The sequence below is a fragment of the Lissotriton helveticus genome, chromosome 3_1 (assembly GCF_964261635.1).
Source record: "Lissotriton helveticus chromosome 3_1, aLisHel1.1, whole genome shotgun sequence".
NCBI lineage: Eukaryota > Metazoa > Chordata > Amphibia > Caudata > Salamandridae > Lissotriton > Lissotriton helveticus.
In genome coordinates this window covers 1,549,617,359-1,549,638,760 of record NC_136061.1, presented here as the reverse complement: position 1 = coordinate 1,549,638,760, position 21,402 = coordinate 1,549,617,359, and the positions used below count along the sequence as shown (strand labels likewise).

General features: G+C 42.6%; 1 protein-coding gene across 1 annotated transcript in view; it reads left to right on the top strand.

The window, feature by feature from the left end:
• BCO2 (beta-carotene oxygenase 2) overlaps positions 1-21,402 on the top strand; it is a 611,133-nt gene that overhangs the window by 480,390 nt on the left and 109,341 nt on the right. The window contains exons 7-8 of the mRNA XM_078683947.1: positions 2,499-2,659; positions 10,052-10,219. Coding sequence (XP_078540073.1) covers positions 2,499-2,659; positions 10,052-10,219 — 329 coding nt within the window. The remainder of the gene's footprint in view (positions 1-2,498; positions 2,660-10,051; positions 10,220-21,402) is intronic.

Here is a 21,402-nt window from a genome sequence, read left to right as displayed (position 1 = left end):
GAAAGGACACCCTAGAATTGCTTTGAAGACCATACAACGCAACCCACATAATGGGGGACTTAAGCTTCCCGATATTGAGGCATATTACTGGGCAGCTCACCTTACACCCATAAATGATTGGTTGCATGCATCAGCGGACCACCCCACCTATAGACTGGAAAGGGAGCCACTAGAACCAAAAACATTTCTGCATTATCTATATGGAGGTAATGGAGCCCATAGACTGCTTCCTTCTACGAGAGTCGCCATTGAGGTTTGGGACAGGACCACCAGGGTTCTGGGTTGGACACACAGAATAACCAAGGCAACTCCCCTGTGGAGAGGTACCTGGTTTAAAAAACTTAACAAGCTTCGGGGCTTTGAAACATGGGAACTATTGGGGATCTCTGCAGTGGAAGATATCATAGCCAAGGGCGCACTCAAACCCTTTTCAGTCCTTCGGACAGCATTCCAACTTCACACCTCCCAATTCCTTAAATACGCTCAGTTGTGTCACGCATGGAGGGCGGAAGGCATGGAAGATAACGAGTTCCCAGAATATGCACCTCTGGAGGGGAGAATACTTTAGGAAGAGTTAACCACCAAGGCGGTCTCTGTTACCTTCAAAACAATAAATAATAATATGCCTGATTCTCTGGATAAGGTGAGGGAGATGTGGGAAGGGGACATGGGGGTGATGGAAGATGTAGACTGGGAGGCTGCTTTGATGCACCCTAGACAGGTTGCAATACGGGCCCGGTTCCGTCTCATCCAATTCAAAATCATCCATTGGGTCTATTATGACAAAGAAAATTTACATAAAATGGGACGTGCGGAGTCTCCTCTGTGTTTGCGCTGCCAGGCGGCCCCAGGTAACTTCCTTCACATGATATGGGCCTGTCCACATATAGTGACATATTGGCAGGAGATAATTGGTGAAGTAAATGTATTCCTGAGCCCCTCTATTCCGCTAGAACCTAAATGAATCCTTCTGGGTATCTACTGCAACATTGATATCTTCCGACCTCAACCAATTTTTAATTTGGTGGTGGCCAAGCAGGACATGGCATGACACTGGGGCGCGCAGGAATCCCCCTCACTATCAGAATGGCAGCGGGGTATAGATCTGTACGTGGCAGCAGAGAGGGTGACATATAAAAGCAGAGGGTGCCCTAGAAAATGTACAAAAATATGGGGCAGCTGGATTAGACACTACGGTCTAACCCAAGAGGCCGAAAACTCACAACAGGTTGGAATGGGGATGTCTGAATAAAAGGTGCCTCTCCAACCAGGATGCTCTGGGAAGGGAATGTGATGGGGATCGCAGTTATTTTTTAAGATATACTGGGGTGCTTGAGGTGACCCTGCTATGGCAATACACCATTCTGATCAGCTGGTTATCGGGTTTGAGCAAACTATGCAAATATGTACGGTCTATGTGCAATTCGTTGTTATGGTTATGTGAATGTGTAATGTTTTTGCACTTGATAAAAATAAAAAATATTTAAAAAAGAATAAAAAAGCATTGGCATTTTATAATAGTGCCCTTTCAGAACATTTGGATTTTATATGAGGTATGTCAAAATTGTGTTGTACAATGCACCATTTGGTCCTGATTTATATATTTTTCGCATTTTCACTGTGGTGTACCCCCTCCAAACTGCTTTGGAGGAGGTCAGCTCACTGCAGGTATTTCTGCTCCAGCACTTTCAAAGTTCACCAGCTGCCACTGGATGCATTAGAAAAAACAAATTAAACTGTTGTTTCAAGTTTTGAGAGTCCCTGGAAATGTAATTTAAATCACATTCCTCCTAAATGTATAATTCAATATATGTGACCTACTTAAGCCACTTCAAGGTTAGTGTTGTGGACTGGGTTATTTTTGCTCTTCTTTAATTAAAGTAACGATAGACCAATGTCTCAACTGGTGTATCATACAAGGGGATAGAGTAACAAGTGTATCAATCACCAAGCACAGAAATGGTACACGGGAGACCAAGTAAGAGTGTCTGGGTTTTACTCCATCTGACTATACTTCCCTTCCCTCTTGATCCTATAGAGCACACTTCCAATCGTGTAACCATCGTCCTGATGATGACCTCAAGCTAACAGGGGTCGAAACGCAGTTGACTCGACAAAGCTATTCACTGCATTCTATGGGTCATTTCGCTAATAATTAAATCATGTTTTAAGATTGTAAATACTCTTGTTTGATCCACTATTTTGTTCTCGCCTCCTCACGTTGTTCTCCTTATCACTTGTGTCACTGCGCCGTTTATTCACTGTAACACTTCCAGTGCGCATGTGGTTGTTATGGTTACTGCAATTTAGTTGTCCATTGTGCTCCTATATGCAAATAACAACCCTTCCACTCTTACTTGGTCTCCCGTGTACCCTTTCTGTGTCCCCTTGTATGATATACTGGTTGAGACATTGTTCTATTGTTACTATATTCGCCCTGTCTCAGCTGGGATAACGGGTTTACTCCTGCTTCTATTTACTTGCTTCTTTAATTTCAGGCATGACAGAAAACTATGTTATCTTTGTTGAACAGCCGATTAAGATGGATTTAATGAAAATCATCACCAGTAAAATGACCGGAAAGTCTGTGGCGGACGCCATAAAATGGGAACCGGATGAGCACACGCGCTTCCACATTGCCAATAAAATGTCTGGGGAGGTATTTTGCAAAACTTAAACTTGTACAATGGTCTTTACAATTTGCCATGAAGTCTCTCAATTGAAAATGTCTAATGGTAAATAACGAAACATATTAGAAATAGAAACAGCATGACCAGTGCTCACCAAATATGCAAGTAATTTTGACAGTGAATATTTATGTATTGAGCGGGCTGCTTGATATATTTTTAGGACTGTATATTAGTATGTGGGCAATGTAAGAGGTCAGGGCAAACTTAGCACAGCCCCAATTTGTAGTCATATATTAAAGGTAAACCCATACAATTGTGGGACATATTTACAAGGGGATATCACCACCAGAACATCACTTTTCGCGACATTCAGGTGGCGATATGCCCTTCTCCATATTTACAAAGCGGAGTTAGGCCATTTTCTGTGGCTTAACCCCACCTTATAAATATGGCCCCTTTAGACTCATCACTTAGCATGAATGGGGCGTACAATGGTTGTTGCTGTTGGCGTTCCACCGCTACACCCATTGCTTTTGAAGCTACCCCAGATTTACCAGGATTAGTAAATCTGAGACAGCACCAAAAACTAACGCCATGCAAGAGCAGGCGTTAGAATGGCGAAACTAGGAGAAATACTTTTATTTCTCCTCGTTTTTGCCTTTTCTATGTGTGCTGCTTTCTGCACACACCTAGAAAGAGCAAATCACCATTAGTGATTGCTTATGTGCAGGAAGGGACACCTTCCTGCACATAAACAATCATTCCCTGCAACACAGGCTCCCTTGCACTATGGTGCATGGGTGCCTACGTTGTCTCCGGCCAGCTAAATTAAATTTACCACTAGGGAAAACATAGGGGTGCGCTGTATGTTTGTGAATACTGCGCATCTCTGCGTTTTGAAAATGTGGGAGTGCAGCGCTGCCAAATTTGGCCCAGACCTTCACTACAACATTTTCTTGTGAATATTTTTCTCAGTGTTCAAATTCTTCTGCAGAATTGTCACTGAACCCTTTAATGTTGATGCATTTATTCATATTTTGACAATAGCAGAATCATAACTAAATCACGTGGGTGCTGATTACCTTGGCTACATAGCTTCCATTCCACCACATGCCTCTTTAATCCATCACCAGACACTCCCTGCCTCTTCAACTCACTCTTTGTAGTTTCTTTTTCCTCAGTGCTTTCTCCCTTTGTTGCTGTTTTTCCATCTTTCTCTTCTTCCTTCCTTCTTTCTTTCTTTTATGTTTTTCTATCTCTCTTTCTGAAAAATAAATCCCGGTTAGCATTTAACACACATTTTGCATTTGTGACACTTGGACTGGTTTTGCAGAATCACTGACCCTACTGACATGGAACACTTCATGAGAATACGATCAAAATCCTAAACTTACTACCATTTTGGTATTCACAGAAGGCACTTACTCATTTTGGTATTCACAGAAGACACTTACTCATTTCGGTATTCACAGAAGTTAGGACTCCTAACTTTAGGACTCCTAAATGCATTCTGTGAATACCGTAAGTCTTAAAATTAGGATTTTTCTCAATTTAGTAGTAGTACAGTTAGGACTCCTAACTTTAGGACTCCTAAATGTCTTCTGTGAATACCGAAAGTCTTAAAATTAGGATTTTTCTCAATTTAGTAGTAGTAAAGTTAGGACTCCTAACTTTAGAACTCCTAAACTGAGAAAAATCCTAATTTTAAGACTTTCGGTATTCACAGAAGGCATTTAAGAGTCCTAAAGTTAGGAGTCCTAACTTTACTACTACTAAATTGAGAAAAATCCAAATTTTAAGACTGTCGGTATTCACAGAAGGCATTTAGGAGTCCTAAAGATTTCGTCTTAAGTTAGTTCTGTGAATCGGGCCCATTCTGCCTTGGTACTGGTGCAAGGCCTATCACATGCGTTATGCACATGTGTTTTATTATAACATCTATAGGGTGACACAGCTAACTGTAGAACATAAGCAGTGGTTGCCTGATTACAATCTCGGCCCAAGGCAAGGATGCCTTTTTCTATATATAGCCTTTTCTTTACCTAACTTAATCTGAGGAGACACTTCTGCTGACTTTGAAGGGTCCCTGCGTGGTGAAGCTTTCACCTAGCAGCTGACTGACATCTCCGCAAGGGGTGTCCAGTTCATGACCAAGACAGGGTCAGACACTCTTACCCACTAGGTAAAGTGGTTAGATCATCCAGACTGGGCTTTTCTTGGCATATTGTACATTCACGCACTAGACACATAAGTTAGGGTTAGCATTGTGGGAGTACGCTAGATTGTTATAAATATTTTAATGTATCTATATATAACCTGTCTCAACAAGATGGTGGAACTCTTTGCTTTATTCACTGTGTTGACACTTATAACTTTTGTCTGCTTCTGTCTAATAATCATTGCAGACCATATTTTCTATAGAAGAATCACTGCAGTTCAATAAATATTGAAAACGCCCCTTCGTGTATTCTTTGTATTTTTCTCTGATGCCCAGAAAGCACGCGTGACTGAGCTAAAGTTTGAAGTCTTCCACCACGTTCCTGAGGGAACAGAATTGTCATGTTCAGTGGTTGTCAGAACTGTTCTCTCCCTGTTCAGGTTTAGGGGGGCTAACAGTGGCACTGCGAGTAAGCTGGTCCAAGGGACAACATATCCCACAGAGGTGTGTGGAATCAGTCTGGCACCATCCTAAGTTCATGCTGTCCGCAAGCGTTCAGTTCCTATTGACTAGTGGAAACTATTCGACACTGAGAGGGCACCAAGCCAGAATGTACACAGCCTCCGAAGCACCCTTAAATAACTGTTATATTTTAACACACACACAAATATACGCAGGCAGAGGCAATTTAGTGCCCTTCTCACTATGGGTCATACTTCTCATTGAGTTGCTTCACCCTTGCGTCATGCAAGGGGGCACAAGTAAGTAAATTCTTTATTGCTTGATTAATAAAAATCTTTGCCATTGTTCATAAAAATTCTTAATAAACACCATTCAAAGTACATAAAAACTAGATATAAAAATTAGACATTTCATACAATCACATTAGTATAAAAACATTTCTTAATTTGCAATATTAATAAATATGAAATAGAATCAGTGTGTGCAAAAGTGCATCTTGTGCTGGCCTTAAATGAGAAAAAGTAAAAAAAAAACAAAAAACAATGAAACAAGGGGGCACAAGGGCGATGCAACAACTAAGTCAGATTTATCGAGCCATGCAAGGCCACCGTGCATGGCCCTGCATGGCTTGATAAATCTAGAGTAACGCAGAGCAAATCTCTGCATTGTGTTACTTTGCCCCAGGGAGGCGTTCCATGGGTGGAGCATGGGTGTTCCCACACATTCACCCATGGATGTTGGAGTCAAAATGCTATGCCTCCCCAGGTGAGGCCTAACGAGGAGAAATATCTTTATTTCTCCTCATCTTTTCCTTTTTCTTTGTGTGCTGCATTCTACAACACCCATAGAAAGAGGAAAATGCCTCGGGGGATGTTTTCTGTGCAAGAAGGTCCTCCACAAAAACAATCCTGCTTACAATTAACCAGGGGAAACGTTCTCTTGCTTTAAATATGGTTACTGGACAGTTACCAAGGCAGTATGTGGTGAAAACAAACTACTTTTAAATTTGCACACTCTTCTGAAGATTTATAAAAGTGACACACACATCAGGTGTTGAATTTAAGCATGTGAGGAAATATCCCACTAGCAGTAAGATGTTTCAGTGATGCCAAGTTTGAGGAAATGTATGACCATATGACAATTACGCTCATGATAATGCATTGTGCCTGCAGTAAACAGACTATTAAACCAAGCCCTGTGTAAGACTGTGAAAGGGCAGATTAGAACTACTCGCTCTAAAATGCTGTGGATTACCAAAAAATGCTGAAAATCTAAGAAATAGAGTAAAAATGTGTTAAGGATTGTTTGTTGGAATGCACCTACTGTGTGTGTTGAATTTGTGTAGTGCGCTATCATACTAAAATCAACAAGAGCGTTAAATAGGAACAAGTGCATAGTGACCCTGCATCCTCCTGGATTAGGTGAGAAAAGTGAGGCAGGTTGCCAGCAACATTAGTAGCCACATATGGTTGGGTGTTAACAGCTATAAAATGCCCTTTCCCCTAATTATGCATCGCTTCCTTTGATTTTGTCCACAATTATGTTATGTGCAAGCAGACCCGTTAAAGTCCTTAGAAGAAAAAGTTGTTCTAAGTTAACGCCCTGTGCAAGGGCACAAATTCTTAGGGCCCAATTGCAGGTTGCGCAGCGCAGAAAGCAATACTGCGGTGCCTGATCACCCAGGTGCAAAACCACCAAGCACAAATGAACGGGCAGGAAAAGCCAGCCTGTAAAATAGAGTGTGGATTTGCCAGGGGCCAGTGGCTTAACAAATGCCCCCGCAGTACGGGGGGGGGCTTAGCTCCAGGGGGCCACCTTAGCGCAGTACCCTAGCCTGAGAGCTCCTGAATGAGTCCGAAGGGGGGCCCCTCCATGTACTTTGCAGAGAGGCCCCCTCATGCTCCGTTACGCCACTACCGGGAGCTGCAGACACAAGTGCGGACAGACCCTTCCCAACCTCTCCTTATAGCCGGAGGAAGCAGGCCATCTCCCCGCCCACAGCCTGCCCTGCCTCTCCACCAGGGCCGGACTGGAAACATAAAACAGCCCTGGCAAAAATGTAATATTCAGGCCGCATGGGCAGACGTCCTAATGTGCGCTAGAATAAAAGCAACTCTCTCAAGTTGCGGCCGGGATTGGTAATGAGCACCTCCATGCCTAGAGGCTGAACCCAGCCTCCAAGTGTCAATGCCGGCCTCCTGGGGCTCCGGCCTCCTGGGGCACCGGCCTCCTGGGGCTCCAGCCTCCCGGGGAATTGCCCGCTTGCCCGGCTGGCTAGTCCAGCCTTGCTCTCCATACTTCCCTGGCCTCTTCTCTACCCAACAGCCTGAATAGTTTCTCTGCCGAATTACCTCTGGAATGGGGTATATCGATCGATGCAAAAACCAGAACCCCCTAATTTGGGGTCCTCGTTGTTATTCCCTCATCTGTGAACTACTTATAAATGCACAGGGCAGGGCTTCAATTCACACTAGAACAGAACATTCGGACACAACACCCCTGCAGTTGTGCAACTTGTAAGCAAGTCCCAAATGCCGATAAAATTACCATTATAATAAAAATAAAATCAAATATATTTATTGTTATTCACAATATATACAGTAATGATAAAACTGTGCATTAACATAATTATACGATGGTGATTATTATTATTGACAAAAAACATCAAATAACAATATTATAATTATTATTATTAATAGTAATAATAGCGAAATTATAAAAATACAGAAACATATTAATAATAACAATAGCAGCACTAACAATAATGGTTGATTATAGTAATAGCAATGTTTGTTCTTGCTATTACTGCCACTAGTCATAGTACTATTTATCGCTTTTACTTACATTACTAATGGTGTCAGCGTGTGCTGCCAGCCATGGGAGGTAACCACACGGAGTCGAGGGCCTGGCAAATATACTATGGGCCTCATTTATGAAAAGTGACGCATCGCTGCGTGAAAACAGTGATGCGTCACTTTTCACTGCGTCCTCCTTGCGACACCAATGATGCGTCATATTTACAGTATGTCGCAAGGAGTTACAGATACGTCAGTATTTCTGACGTATCTGTAAGCGTAAAAGTCACACATTGCTGGGGTGTGTCACAAAAATGACGCAACTCCAGCAATGCCTCCTTTCACATGGGGAAAGCCCCATGTGAAAGGGCTTGCGTCAGTCTTACGCCTGCTGTGAGGCAGGCGCAAGATTTTGACGCAACAGTGTCCTAAAAGTGACGCAGTGAAATCTCATAGATTTCACTGCGTCACTATTACGAGGCTTTTTGCGGGGGCACGCCCCCTCTGCATACATTATACCTGACGCAGGTATAATGTAGCGCAGGGGTTTACAAAGTGACGCATCTGCTTAGATGTGTCACTTTGTAAATAGTGCGCAACAGGAGGCATGTTTTACGCCGCCGATGCGTCACAAAAAGTGACGTATCGGAAGCGCAAAACTGACGCAAGGCCTCTTAAATGAGGCCCTATAAATGAACACCCAGGGATGCCTGTCTCCGCCGTAAAATTAATGTAGAATAATTTACATCTCCCACAATCGTAAATTTCAAAGGAACTAGGGAATTTCTTTCCAGTGGATAGGGTGGCTCATTAGCTATGCCCTTTGTTACAGAAACATTCACATTGAAGTACCATTTGCATCTCTTTTTGCGCAGTAGTATTGAGGTTTTCACTGTGTTGCATGTCAAGGGCATCTTATGTGAAGTCATCTGGTGGTGTGGGTCAATATCCCAGTTGGTAGATGCCTCCTGCAACACAGAGTCTTCATTTACATTAAATAAAAACTGACTTTTATTTGCATGATCAATAGAGAGGCCAATTATTGAATGAGCATGGGTTCCAAGGTATCTTTTCCCCATCTTGACTGGAGGGTTTGATGCATCATGAGCAATGTAAGGAAACTAGAAGTGCCGGAGAAGGCAACACTTTCCAGCACCCTGAAGATAGTGCATAGCATGAACACATTAAAAAAAACCTAAATTCACATTTAAAAGGAGTTTAACTCAAGGGGCATATTGACAAGCCCCAATCACCACAACAAGGTCACTTTTCAGGATGTTGTGGTGGTGATAGGGGCTTCAGCTTATTTACAAGGTCGCGCTAAGCCTTAATGCTGCCTTGTGAATAAGGCACCCTTTCACACTATACTTAGTGTGAAAGAGGTGGGCAATGGGTGTTACTGTGTGCGTTCCACTGCAATATCCATTGATTTTGACGCTGCTCCATATTTACAAAGATGGTGTAATTATGGGGCACCGCCAAAATTAAGGACCAGGAAAAACCTGTTCTTAAACAGGCGAAACAAGGAGAAATGGAATCAGTAAAAACGCCAATAATTGTTTATGTGCAGGAAGGTACGTCCCTGCACATAAACAATCACACATGGAAGTTACAAAACACCATTTAAAGATTGTTTATGTTCAGGAAGGAAGGCACTATGGTGCAAGGGTTCCTGCGTTGGTGCAAGGCAGCTAAATTTAGCGCCTGCGCAGGGGGAAGCACAGGGCTGCACCACATTCTTGTAAATATGGTGCATCCCTGCTTTTCTAAAGTGACAGAGAATTGTGTTAGTGTTCTTGGCTTATCTACATGCTTCACCACTTTACCACTATGTCCCACAGTGCCAGCAGTACAAAAACCGAGCTAACTGCCTTTGCCCTAAAGATTGGCATTCCTACCACCTCTTCCTCCATGGAGATGGGAGGTCTGCAAAAATTCTTCATTGACCACTGCGTGCATGATCATACAATCCGAAAAACAACATGGCGTTTGTCTGGCTTTTTCAGCTTCTTCCTGTCAAGTACTTGGCAAAGGCATTTGCAACCTTTCATCAGATCAATGCCTTCGAGGATCAGGGCTGCATCGTTTTCGACCTCTGCTGCCAAGATGGCGGTGACAATGTTAAGATCTACACGCTGCAGAACCTGAGGAAACAAGGAGAAGGTTTAGATGAGGTAAGCTGTTCTGTATGTCTTCATTTATACCATAAAGTCATTTGGAGCATAGCCATTGTTTGCAAAAGACAAACTTCTCTCAGGCATTGGTTTATATTTCGGCGTGGAAGTGATATCATGCCAAAAAAACACAGTTGTCTTTTGGCAAAATAACAATGATGGATTACTCCATGCCACCAAATGGACTGATAGTAATTTCGCGCATGGAATGATAATCATTTTCTGTGGAATTGAAAAATATCATATTGGGGTAAATGTTCATGGACTTTTGGGTGAATTGATCTCCTTTGTAAAACAGGTGTTCTGTTTTACTCATGGTCTGGCTTCTTTGTGCCTCAGCAGTTGTAGAACAGAAATGAATTCACAAGTCATTTCTTCCACCTTATATTTTGCTCTGCAATAATGGGCCTTGCTGAAATCGCATCATGGCGCTTCCATTTAGAAATGTCCAAACCCTTCATACTAAATTTAATTTAAGTTGGATTCATGTTAATACCCGAGAGAAACTTGGCTTTTTCGGGTTCTTTCGCAGTTTAAAAAAAAAACCTCTGAAAACCCTTGATAACCAAATGAGGCACTTTCTGATCTTCAAACAGTACTTCCAGTGTGTGGCTCCTATGTTGAAAATCAATGCTGCCCTCCTTTCTCACCTTAAATTGTTTAAAAGTGTAAATATCTGGTGCAAGGATTTTATTACCACAAGGCATAATAGTGCTGCTGTTTAGTGTTCCTTTTTCCTTTCAACCAGACGATTTGTAGCCATTTGTAGCAGTGTGAAACCAACCCTATTGTGGTCAGCTGTGGTGGCACATTAAGGGGGCGTCCGCAGAAATTTTTCCAGGGGGGGGGGCAACATTTTTACTTCATCACCATCCTCCGACATGATTGAGCACAAGTATTAAATAAACAAATAAAAAAATCTAATAAGACAAAGAGCTTAAATAAACAAAGAAACCCATGGGGTGGGAGAACAATCATGTGAGACTTCACAGCAGATTACCTGGCAACCTCAATGAAACAGAGGAAAAAACAAACAAGCATTGGCATAGCCAATAGGTCTCGCCTTTGGGACCTTATAAGTGTTTAGCCATGCAACATTTGAAGTTGTTGCACCAAGGTACTAGACAACTAAACACTTATAAGGTCCCAAAGGGGAGACCTATTGGCTATGTCAATGCTGTTTTTTTTCAAAATGACAAGCAGTGCTATATGGCTCCGGCTGCCACTTAGTCCACCACATCCCACGTAGATGCTGCAGCCATCTTTGAATGGTTTTAAAGCCAATTCAAAAGCTGTGACCAGTGTATGTGAATCCTTATCTCAACTGTGAGACTGCTCTCCTGCTTCCCAATTCTGTTAAATACAAATTATGTAAAAAGAACATCCCTTTCTGAGCTGCACGGCTCATCCTACCCACGTTTCATGCACAGATTTGAAATACTGATGGTTTGGGCTTCCCGGAATTCAACTGGTTGAGAGGTAGACAGGTGTAGAGAGGTAGAGAGAGGTAGATAGAGAGAGGTGTAGAGAGGTAGAGAGACAGAGGTAGAGAGAAGTAGAGAGAGAGGTAGAGAGAGAGAGGTAGAGAGGTAGAAAGAGGTAGAAAGAGGTAGAGGTAGGGAGAGAGGGAGAGGTAGAGAGAGAGGTAGAGGTGTAAAGGTAGAGAGAGAGGTATAGAGATAGAGGGAGAGGTAGAGAGAGAGAGGTAGAGAGAGAGAGAGAGAGAGAGGTAGAGAGAGAGAGGTAGAGGGAGAGAGGGAGAGAGAGGTAGAGGTAGAGCGGTAGAGCTAGAGAGAGAGTGGGAGATGTAGAGAGGGTGAGAGAGGTAAAGAGATAAAGAAGTAGAGAGAGAGGTAGAGAGAGAGGTAGAGAGAGAGAGGTAGAGAGAGAGGAAGGGAGAGAGGTAGAGAGAGAGGTAGAGATGGGTAGAGAGGGGTAGAGTGAGAGGTAGAGAGAGGTAGAGAGAGAGGTAGAGAGAGAGAGGTAGAGGTAGAGGTAGGGAGAGAGAGAGAGAGGTAGAGAGGTAGAGAGAGAGGTAGAGGTAGAGAGAGAAAGAGGGGTAGAGAGAGAGAGAGAGGTAGAGAGAGAGGTAGAGAGAGAGAGGTAGAGAGAGAGAGAGAGCAGTAGAGAGAGAAAGAGAGAGAGAGAGAGAGGTAGAGAGAGACGTACAGGTAGAGCGAGAGAGAGAGAGTGGTAGAGAGAGAGAGAGAGAGAGGTAGAGAGAGAGAGGTAGAGTAATAGAGGTAGAGAGAGAGGTAGAGAGAGGTAGAGAGGTAGAGGTAGGGAGAGAGAGAGAGAGGTAGAGGGGGAGAGGGAGAGAGGTAGAGGTAGAGAGAGAGAGAGAGAGAGGTAGAGAGAGAGAGGTCGAGAGAGAGGTAGAAAGAGGTAGAAAGAGGTAGAGGTAGGGAGAGAGGGAGAGGTAGAGAGAGGTAGAGAGAGAGAGGGGTAGAGGGAGAGAGAGAGGTAGAGGTAGAGAGGTAGAGGTAGAGAGAGAGTGGGAGAGGTAGAGAGGGTGAGAGAGGTAAAGAGATAAAGAGGTAGAGAGAGAGGTAGAGAGAGAGAGATAGAGAGAGAGAAAGGAAGGGAGAGAGGTAGAGAGAGAGGTAGAGATGGGTAGAGAGGGGTAGAGTGAGAGGTAGAGCGAGGTAGAGAGAGAGGTAGAGAGAGAGAGGTAGAGGTAGAGGTAGGGAGAGAGTGAGGGGTAGAGAGGTAGAGAGAGAGGTAGAGGTAGAGAGAGAAAGAGGGGTAGAGAGAGAGAGAGGTAGAGAGAGACGTACAGGTAGAGCGAGAGAGAGAGTTGTAGAGAGAGAGAGAGAGGTAGAGTAATAGAGGTAGAGAGAGGTAGAAGAGAGAGAGGTAGAGAGGTAGAGGTAGAGAGAGACGTACAGGTAGAGCGAGAGAGAGAGGGAGAGTGGTAGAGAGAGAGAGAGAGGTAGAGAGAGAGAGAGAGGTAGAGAGAGAGGTAGAGTAATAGAGGTAGAGAGAGGTAGAGAGAGAGAGAGGTAGAGAGGTAGAGGTAGGGAGAGAGAGAGAGAGGTAGAGGGGAAGAGGGAGAGAGGTAGAGGTAGAGAGGTAGAGAGAGAGTGGTAGAGGGTGAGGTAGAGAGGGAGAGAGAGAGAGGTAGAGAGAGAGAGGTAGAGAGGGAGAGGAAGAGGGAGAGGAAGAGAGAGAGGTAGAGAGAGAGAGGTAGAGAGAGAGGTAGAGGTAGAGTGGTAGAGAGGTAGAGAGAGAGAGAGGTGGAGAGAGAGAGGTAGAGTGAGAGGTAGAGAGAGAGGTAGAGGTAGAGAGAGGGAGGTAGAGAGAGACAGAGGTAGAGAGAGAGAGATAGCGAGAGGTAGAGAGGTGTAGAGAGGTAGGTAGAGGTAAAGGTAAAGAGAGACAGAGATAGAGACGTAGAGAGAGAGGTAGAGAGAGGTAGAGATAGAGAGGTAGAGAGAGAGGTAGAGAGAGAGAGGTAGAGAGAGAGGTAGAGGTAGAGAGGTAGTGGTAGAGAGGTAGAGAGAGAGAGAGGTGGAGAGAGAGAGGTAGAGAGAGAGAGAGGTAGAGAGAGAGGTAGAGAGAGAGGTAGAGAGGGAGAGAGAGAGAGAGAGGGAGAGGTAGAGAGAGAGAGGTAGAGAGAGAGGTAGAGGTAGAGAGAGAGAGGTAGAGAGAGGGAGAGAGAGATAGCAAGAGGTAGAGAGGTGTAGAGAGAGAGGTAGAGGTAAAGAGAGACATAGAGAGACGTAGAGAGAGAGGTAGAGAGAGAGAGGTAGAGAGGTAGAGAGAGAGGTAGAGAGAGAGAGGTAGAGAGTTAGATTGGAGATCCTAGCATATCCAGAGCATTAAAGGCACTACTCATTTGTAACGCCATTCCTTTCACAGCACATAACTAGGGCCCTCAAATACAAAAGGATGTTGTGGTCATAAAGCTTACAATTTGCAGCATCACAGTGGTTGCTACTGCAAACCCCTTTTTAGAGTTGTGTATAACCTTCATGATTGACAAAAGGGGTTCTGCATCTTACTTCATATTGGAATTTGGAGGGGCAGTGGAAAGGGTGCTATCTTCAAATTGCAATTTACAATGACATATATCAATGGTTTTCAAACGCAATGGCAAACGCAAACTGTTGATCTGATACCAACACTGAGCTGCAGTTGGTACATGATTCAGAAAAGAAAAGTTGGGACAGTGGGACAGCTTTCCCTTCGTGAATCATGTCAGGTGACAGTATAGACAGTGGTCCAGGGGCTACACTCGATACTGCAATGAACATGAGGGACTGCCCCTTTGGAGCTCAAGGCGTAAACTCTTTAATCCATCTCATATGCAGACCCTTCTGTAATACTAGTGCTTATGGTGCAAACAGGCATATCGTGTGTGGTGCAGACACTTCTGTTCAGTTTTAACTCTTTTTCAGTTGTCAACAAAATATTTTAATTCATATTTTGGTTTCCATTGTTAACTGTTTTTTAATATATCCATTATTTTATTTTATTTTAGAAAAATGGATATATTAAAAAACGTATAACAGTTAACAATGGAAACAAAAATATGAATTAAAACTGATTATTACCATGGAAAAGAAATTGATGAAACTTTAATTTTCCCTGAAAAGTGCACACATCCATCGGAACAGAAGTGTCTGCACCACACACGATAGGGTATACGAAAGGGCACCTAAAGAGTAGGTACCAGGATGCAGTAGCACCAACAAAAGAAAGGAATATAGCTTGAGTACGAATAAATCACGAGTGCACAGAAGGAATATCCTAATTGATCTCGCAAAAAACAGGCAGACACACCCATTGCATCTCTGGGCGAATTGTGTAATTCGGTGCTGGCGTTAATGGGGCTTTGATGGTTTTCACCCCTTCCTAGGGCCCCTGGCTGCAGCTCCACTCTTCCTTAGCTTGAAAAATGTGCCCCCCTCCCGAAATTTGACTCTAGGTGCGCCTCTGCTGCAAGCTGTGGGAGCAGCCAGGCCTGGACCTTCCCTCTTGCCCATCAGCAGGACCGTCATTGCAAGCGCTTTCTCACGCTTTTAAAAGTGACGGCCCTGCAGACAAACACCACTGTGGGGGCTGTCAATAGTGACGGACCGGTGTTCCAGGGGGGGGCAAGTGCCCCCCCTTGCCCTCCCCTGCGGACGCCCATAATGGAGCACAGGCTCAAAGGGAAAGAGATGATTCTCCAATCAGAGAGCTTAAAAACAACACAATCGAATATTTGATAGCCTCATGCAACGTACAGATTTGATTTAAACCTCCCTGTGGCCTTTAAAGGACTGTTATTTTCAGATGTTTGGATCTGATGAGGGATCTCAGCAGTATTTTAAAAAGACATTTGTATGTGACATTATTTCTCATAATGTAACCAAGTCTTTTAGAACATCTGTTCCTAATATTGAATGCTATATGGTTTACTTTTTAACTGAAACCTTTGGACTCATTTGAAGTCCAGCTTTTTGCTAAGTATTAACTGTTACTGCATCATTTTAAATTTAAAACTTTTTTTTATCAAACTTGTAGAGAACACACTGCAAAGGAAATTTTCTTAAGGTATTTGCAGATCTATACCCAGGTGTAGCAGAACTCTGCCTTATCGGGCCAGGTGGTGGCACACAGCTGAGGGCTCAAAGGGTCATTTGCAGGTTTGAGTAGACAGTTAGCTTCATTTGGTCCAGTGATAAGTGGTTCCATGTCAAGGAATGGAGAGGAGAAGAGAAAGATAAAGACGGAATGCAAACTCCAAATGGGCATTGAGGAGGGGGGGAACACAGCTAAGATATGAGAGGGGATTGTGATATAGTTCTTTTTGTTCACAATATTTTATTGGGAAATTAGAGCAAACAATATAAAAAATGGGATGGGACAGGAAACATGAAATGCCAATTGTGAGACAATCAAAAAATAAAGTTTATTTAGACCATTTGATCTATAAACCACAGCTCATACATTATCATTTACAAATCTACACATCACAAATTCATAGTCTTAAACAATAAAAGTCATATTATCCTTAAAACTTAATTTATAACAATTTAAAACAGAAATTTCATTTTGAATTACAAAGCAGTTAGCTAGTCTTAAACCTCTAATAAGTCAGGGAACGTATATACGCCCTGCATATATTTCCCAATGGCTATAGCAATATCTACATTTTCCATATCAACAAGAAGCTCCCGTGCTTGTGAACGCGCCCTTACATCATATTTTAAAAATATCGGGTGAAGGAACAATTTACATAAATTTAAAAATATATGACAGTCCAATAAAATGTGCAACATATACATTTCATCCCTATCTTACACAAACATTTGCCATCTGGTTGCATGAAAACAGCTTTTATTGCACTATTTATAATAACCGGGTTAATACCAATTCTTAACTTAAGTACTTCCATTCTTAACCAACGGTTCAGTAATATGTCTAGGTAGGGAAAGCTTATGTCTTTCTCCCAGCTTGTGCTCATAAATTTTACTGAGAATTTCTTGCTCAAATACTCTCGGTCTATTGCTCTAGAAATTTATTTACCCTGCACTTTAAGTACACTCTTTATTACATTAATTTGTAGTGTCTTCAGGTCTATTTTCCCATTCAGGTGGTCACAAATGGCCAGGAGTTTACTTCTTGTTGCTTTAGCCCACATTAACTCACTGGCCTGAATGTCTTTAATGTACCATTGAGACACCTTTGTGACTTCCCCAAGCCCCAAACGATTTCAGAATCTGAGGAGACTTAATTGCACCTCAACATTCCATGCGGTTAGGCCTAATTCCAGTCTTTTTGCCTGGATCATTGCCGAGCTGGGGAGAGACAGTAAAGATTTTAAGCATTTCCCCTCATCTTTATCCCAGGAGCTTTTACCATCAATACAAAGAATTTCCGAACCATATTGGAGTTGCGGGGGAATCATAGCTTTATAGGCCGTCAATAGAGGTTTATGAGATATTTATACAGCAGGAAAGAATATAATACAAAATGAAACAAAATACTGACCATATGTCATGCGGATTTCCCAAGGAACAAGGACCCTAGAAGAGTAAGGAATGGCAACACCAAGGATAGCTCGTGGATCTACAATTGAATACAAAATAATCAATGGGATGGCGGCCATAAGGAATATGAAAACATGACAGAGGGAAACAAAGGGAAAAAGAAACAAGCAGGAAGTCCATACTCGCACCCACACCCGCATGCAGTTAAGTACTAGTGGGTAGTGTCCTGGAGGAAGGGCGCCCAGGTGTGAAGAAAGGCCACCGTCCTTTCCTGGAGGTTGTAGATGACCCACTCATAGGAGGCCCTCTGGTATGTTGATGAGTGCCATTCATCAGGAGAATGGGGGATGGGGGAACACCAGCCACAGTGAATACAAATCCTAGCCATGGTGAGTGCCGTATGCAAGATAGCCCTGTAGATGGGAGAGGTCCGGGGAGTCTGCGAGGTCATGTAGAAGGATCAGGGGGCGAGACAGAGGAGTCAGTGGAATGAAAAGTTTATTGTTTGATTAATTAAAGCCTTACAATATATATGCAGTAATTCTTATTTATAAAATCCAGTTATAAAATCAGTTATAGAAACATTTGAGCATCAAGTTCATTATACTATTTACATATTATGTACATCCTACATTACAATCTTTTAGTTTTTGGTGTTCTAACTTAATTCTCCGTCGTATTAAAAGCGTTACAAAAGCTGAGGTTAAAATTATATCGTCGGTATGGAGGCATCTTATCAGAGCTTGTCTGCAACTCCTTATTCCACGTACATTAAAATGTCTCTCAAGAAGGGATATTCTTTCTACTTTCAGTTCTGGACAAACACACAGGAGGTGCATAATGTTCTCTTCACCAAGTTTACATAAATTACAAGTCGTTGGTCCCTCTGTACTCAATCATGGCATTAGATGACATATGCCCGGAAATAGATATTTCCACGCCTGGGCTTTCCAGTTTAAGTTTATTTCTTGCCACAATAACTTGGACAATTGATTTACAGTATCCGTTTTTATCCTTTTCCACACCTTGATAAATTGCCCTTTTCGTGCAAGTGCCTGATTAGTCATTCCAAATTCCATTCTTATCTGCGTGGGTGATGCATTATGTGGAATTACGATGAGGGCTTTATACATTTTCGTGACTGCATTGTTGATTATGACTGAATCTTTTCCACACAATGCTTCACTTCCATATGTCAGAGTTGGCAAGAGTTTTGCTGATATTACTTTTAACAACGGTCCATGACTCTGACCTCCTATGGATTTCTGTATAATTCTCAATGCCGCTAGCAATATCTTTGATCTCCATTGTATATCAATCTTGTCTGGTTGAAATGATCCTCACTCATCAAATAGTACTCCCAAGTATCTATATGTACTCACTTGTTCTAGTTGTGAGTTATCCAAAGACCATTTATACTTATAGTTTGACCTTGAGTATTTGTTAACCTCCATAATTTTTGTCATTGTTTCGTTGATCACCATTTTCTTTTCTTTAGAGTAGGTAGATATCGGATGTATGACATTACAACGCATGCTTTTACCATGCATGCCTTTACATCGCAGTTTTTACAACGCATGCTGTTACAACGCATAGCGCTTAGGGGTGCTGGATAGTGAATAGTTTAATTTACTATTCCAACTCCAGTCCCCGTGGATAGTAGGGAAGGTGTTGGATAGTAAATTAAATCCATCCCCTATCCTAGAGCGCCCCCCAGCGCAATGCGTTGTAATGACATGCGTTGTAATAGTTGCGTCGTAAAGGCACTGCGTTGTAAAAGTTGCGTTGTAAAGGATGTTTCCCGTAGAGATCCTATTTAGCAGGCGTTGTAGTCCAACCTTTGTTTGTAGTCCAACCTTTGTTTGACTAAGTAAGACACCCCAAAAAAACGTATTTAACATCAGCCACAGAGGATGTGTAGCAGATCACAGAGGTCATGGGGGCAGGACTAGCAATTTGCGTGAGGTAACAGGCCTGCTGCTCGTAACTTTACGGTAGTCCACTGCCTGTCATGCAGTGATTTAAAATGGCAAGACTTTCATTGTGTCTCTCGTGTCCCGCGATTAAGTGCCTTTAGGAAGTTCAGTCCAATCCTCCTGTTCATATTCCATCTGTAGTCTGGTATGCCATGTAGTGCAGATGCTATTGAGGATGGGCAGGGAAAAAGATGGCGGCTTAAGAGGCTATAGAAGCCGGACATCCCCATGCGAAAGTGTAGCCACGTCCTACGATAGGAGACCAAATGAGAGGATTGGGGGGCCCGGGGTCACTTACCCAGAAGAATGGGATCCACCCCAAAGAGAAGGTGGGTCCGTCACCATGATTTTACTGTGGCTTGCAACATCGGTTGGCGGAACCCGACACGCGCGAGCCACTCTTGTAGAGTGGGTGCAATCACTGCAGACTATTCAGCAATACACGCTCTGCTAACTCCCACTGCGGCGGGTCCAGAGTACGGGGGAGCATGTAAGCAAGCTCTGATAAGTGAAGGGCTAAGGAGTAGTACTCAACTGAGGAAAAAGCCAGCCCCCCACATGAGCGGTGGGACAGGAGTTTGGCACTGGCTGAGCTGGGGTAGGAGACCCCCCAGACGTAAGACCGTATACTCCGGTCTACAGAGTGCAGTAATAGGGACCAATAATGGCAGCATATCGAGGATGTAGGTATAGTTTGGCAGCATCGCCATTCTAACCGCTTGCACCCTCCCCCAAAACATGAGTCCGAAGTTGGGCCACTTCTCAAAATCCAGCTACATACATGCCACCAAGGAATCGAGGCTACGCCACAGTAACCCTCAAGGAAAATGTCTTTAAGTACAAGGACCAGTTGTATCACCAGACCCAAGGAACAACAATGAGCAGTACATTTGCGCTCAGTCTGGCCTGTTTGTTTCTCTTGGAATGATTTTGAAAAAGAGAACATTCTCTGCAGTAATAACCCATTTTCCAGACGTATCCTACTGTGGCGTTGGTATAGCGACGATATACTGATTTTATGGCTGGGGAATGAGGACTCCTGTACTACTTTTTTTGAATGGATTAATACCTTGAACCCATTCCTGAAGTTTACCAAGAATGTCTCAGCTGAGGCCCTCCCTTTTCTCGACCTTCTGATTTCCCTTAGAGAAGGTCAGCTGCGTACGACAATCTATTAGAAAAAAAACAGATTGCACCACTCTGCTCCAATATGATAATCAAAGTCAAAACAAGCTTTATTCGGTATATAAAAGTATATCCATAAAAGCATTCTACATAATAAAAACAAATTGTCAAGAATTTTATAGCAATCAAAGTTATTTCATCGAAATACTTTCTCCTGTGACCTAATTACCGGCTAATAAAATTATTTAAAAGAAATACATATTTCAACAATAATATATAAGCACCATAGCAATCAATACATTTTTCATAGAGCACATGAAAACTACAAAATTCATAAAAATACATGATATGTTTAGAGAAGCTAGAGATTTTATAAACATAGACCAGTGATTCCAGATATAAGAGCTCCTTCCTTCGCTTGATGACAAGTCGAGTAAAAGCAACTGCCGCATTACAAACCGAAACATGTTCTAGGTTACAAATAAAGTAAAAAGCGGTTTTATAGGAGTATAATCTTTTGGAAATGAAGAGTGGACGTAAAATTGATTTCCTTAAGTCCCTATAAAAATTACTGAATAATACACAGTGCAGTGTGCTTTTGGGTAGATTTACCATCACATAGGTACATTGGAAGGTTTACGCTCCATTTACCCATCTTTCGGAATGCAATCTGATAATGCAGCGTTCTTAGCCTTAACTTGGTTAAGTAAAATCTATATTGCCTATTTCTAATAAAAAATAAGGCCCAGTGATAAAGGCCCTTCACAGTATGATCTAACATTTGATTTAGTTTGCAACACGACTTCCCTTATTGTTTCCCTAGATCTAAGGAGTCTCTTTTTCAGCTCCCCTTACTAAAATTCTCGATATTCATTGGATCCCTAAAATCAGATTTCACATCACACTCGGTAAGGAGATCGTGGATATATTTTAACCATGGTGTTTTCTTCGAGTGATCAAGAGTTAAGCAGTTGTGTATTATTTCCTTAGTGAAATAGGTTTCTTCCTTTGTCCAAATTCAATACCATAAACTTATGGCAGATATGCTAATCAAGTCACTTAGAAAAGGAACATCTGTTTCTCTATGGACAATATAGGTAGC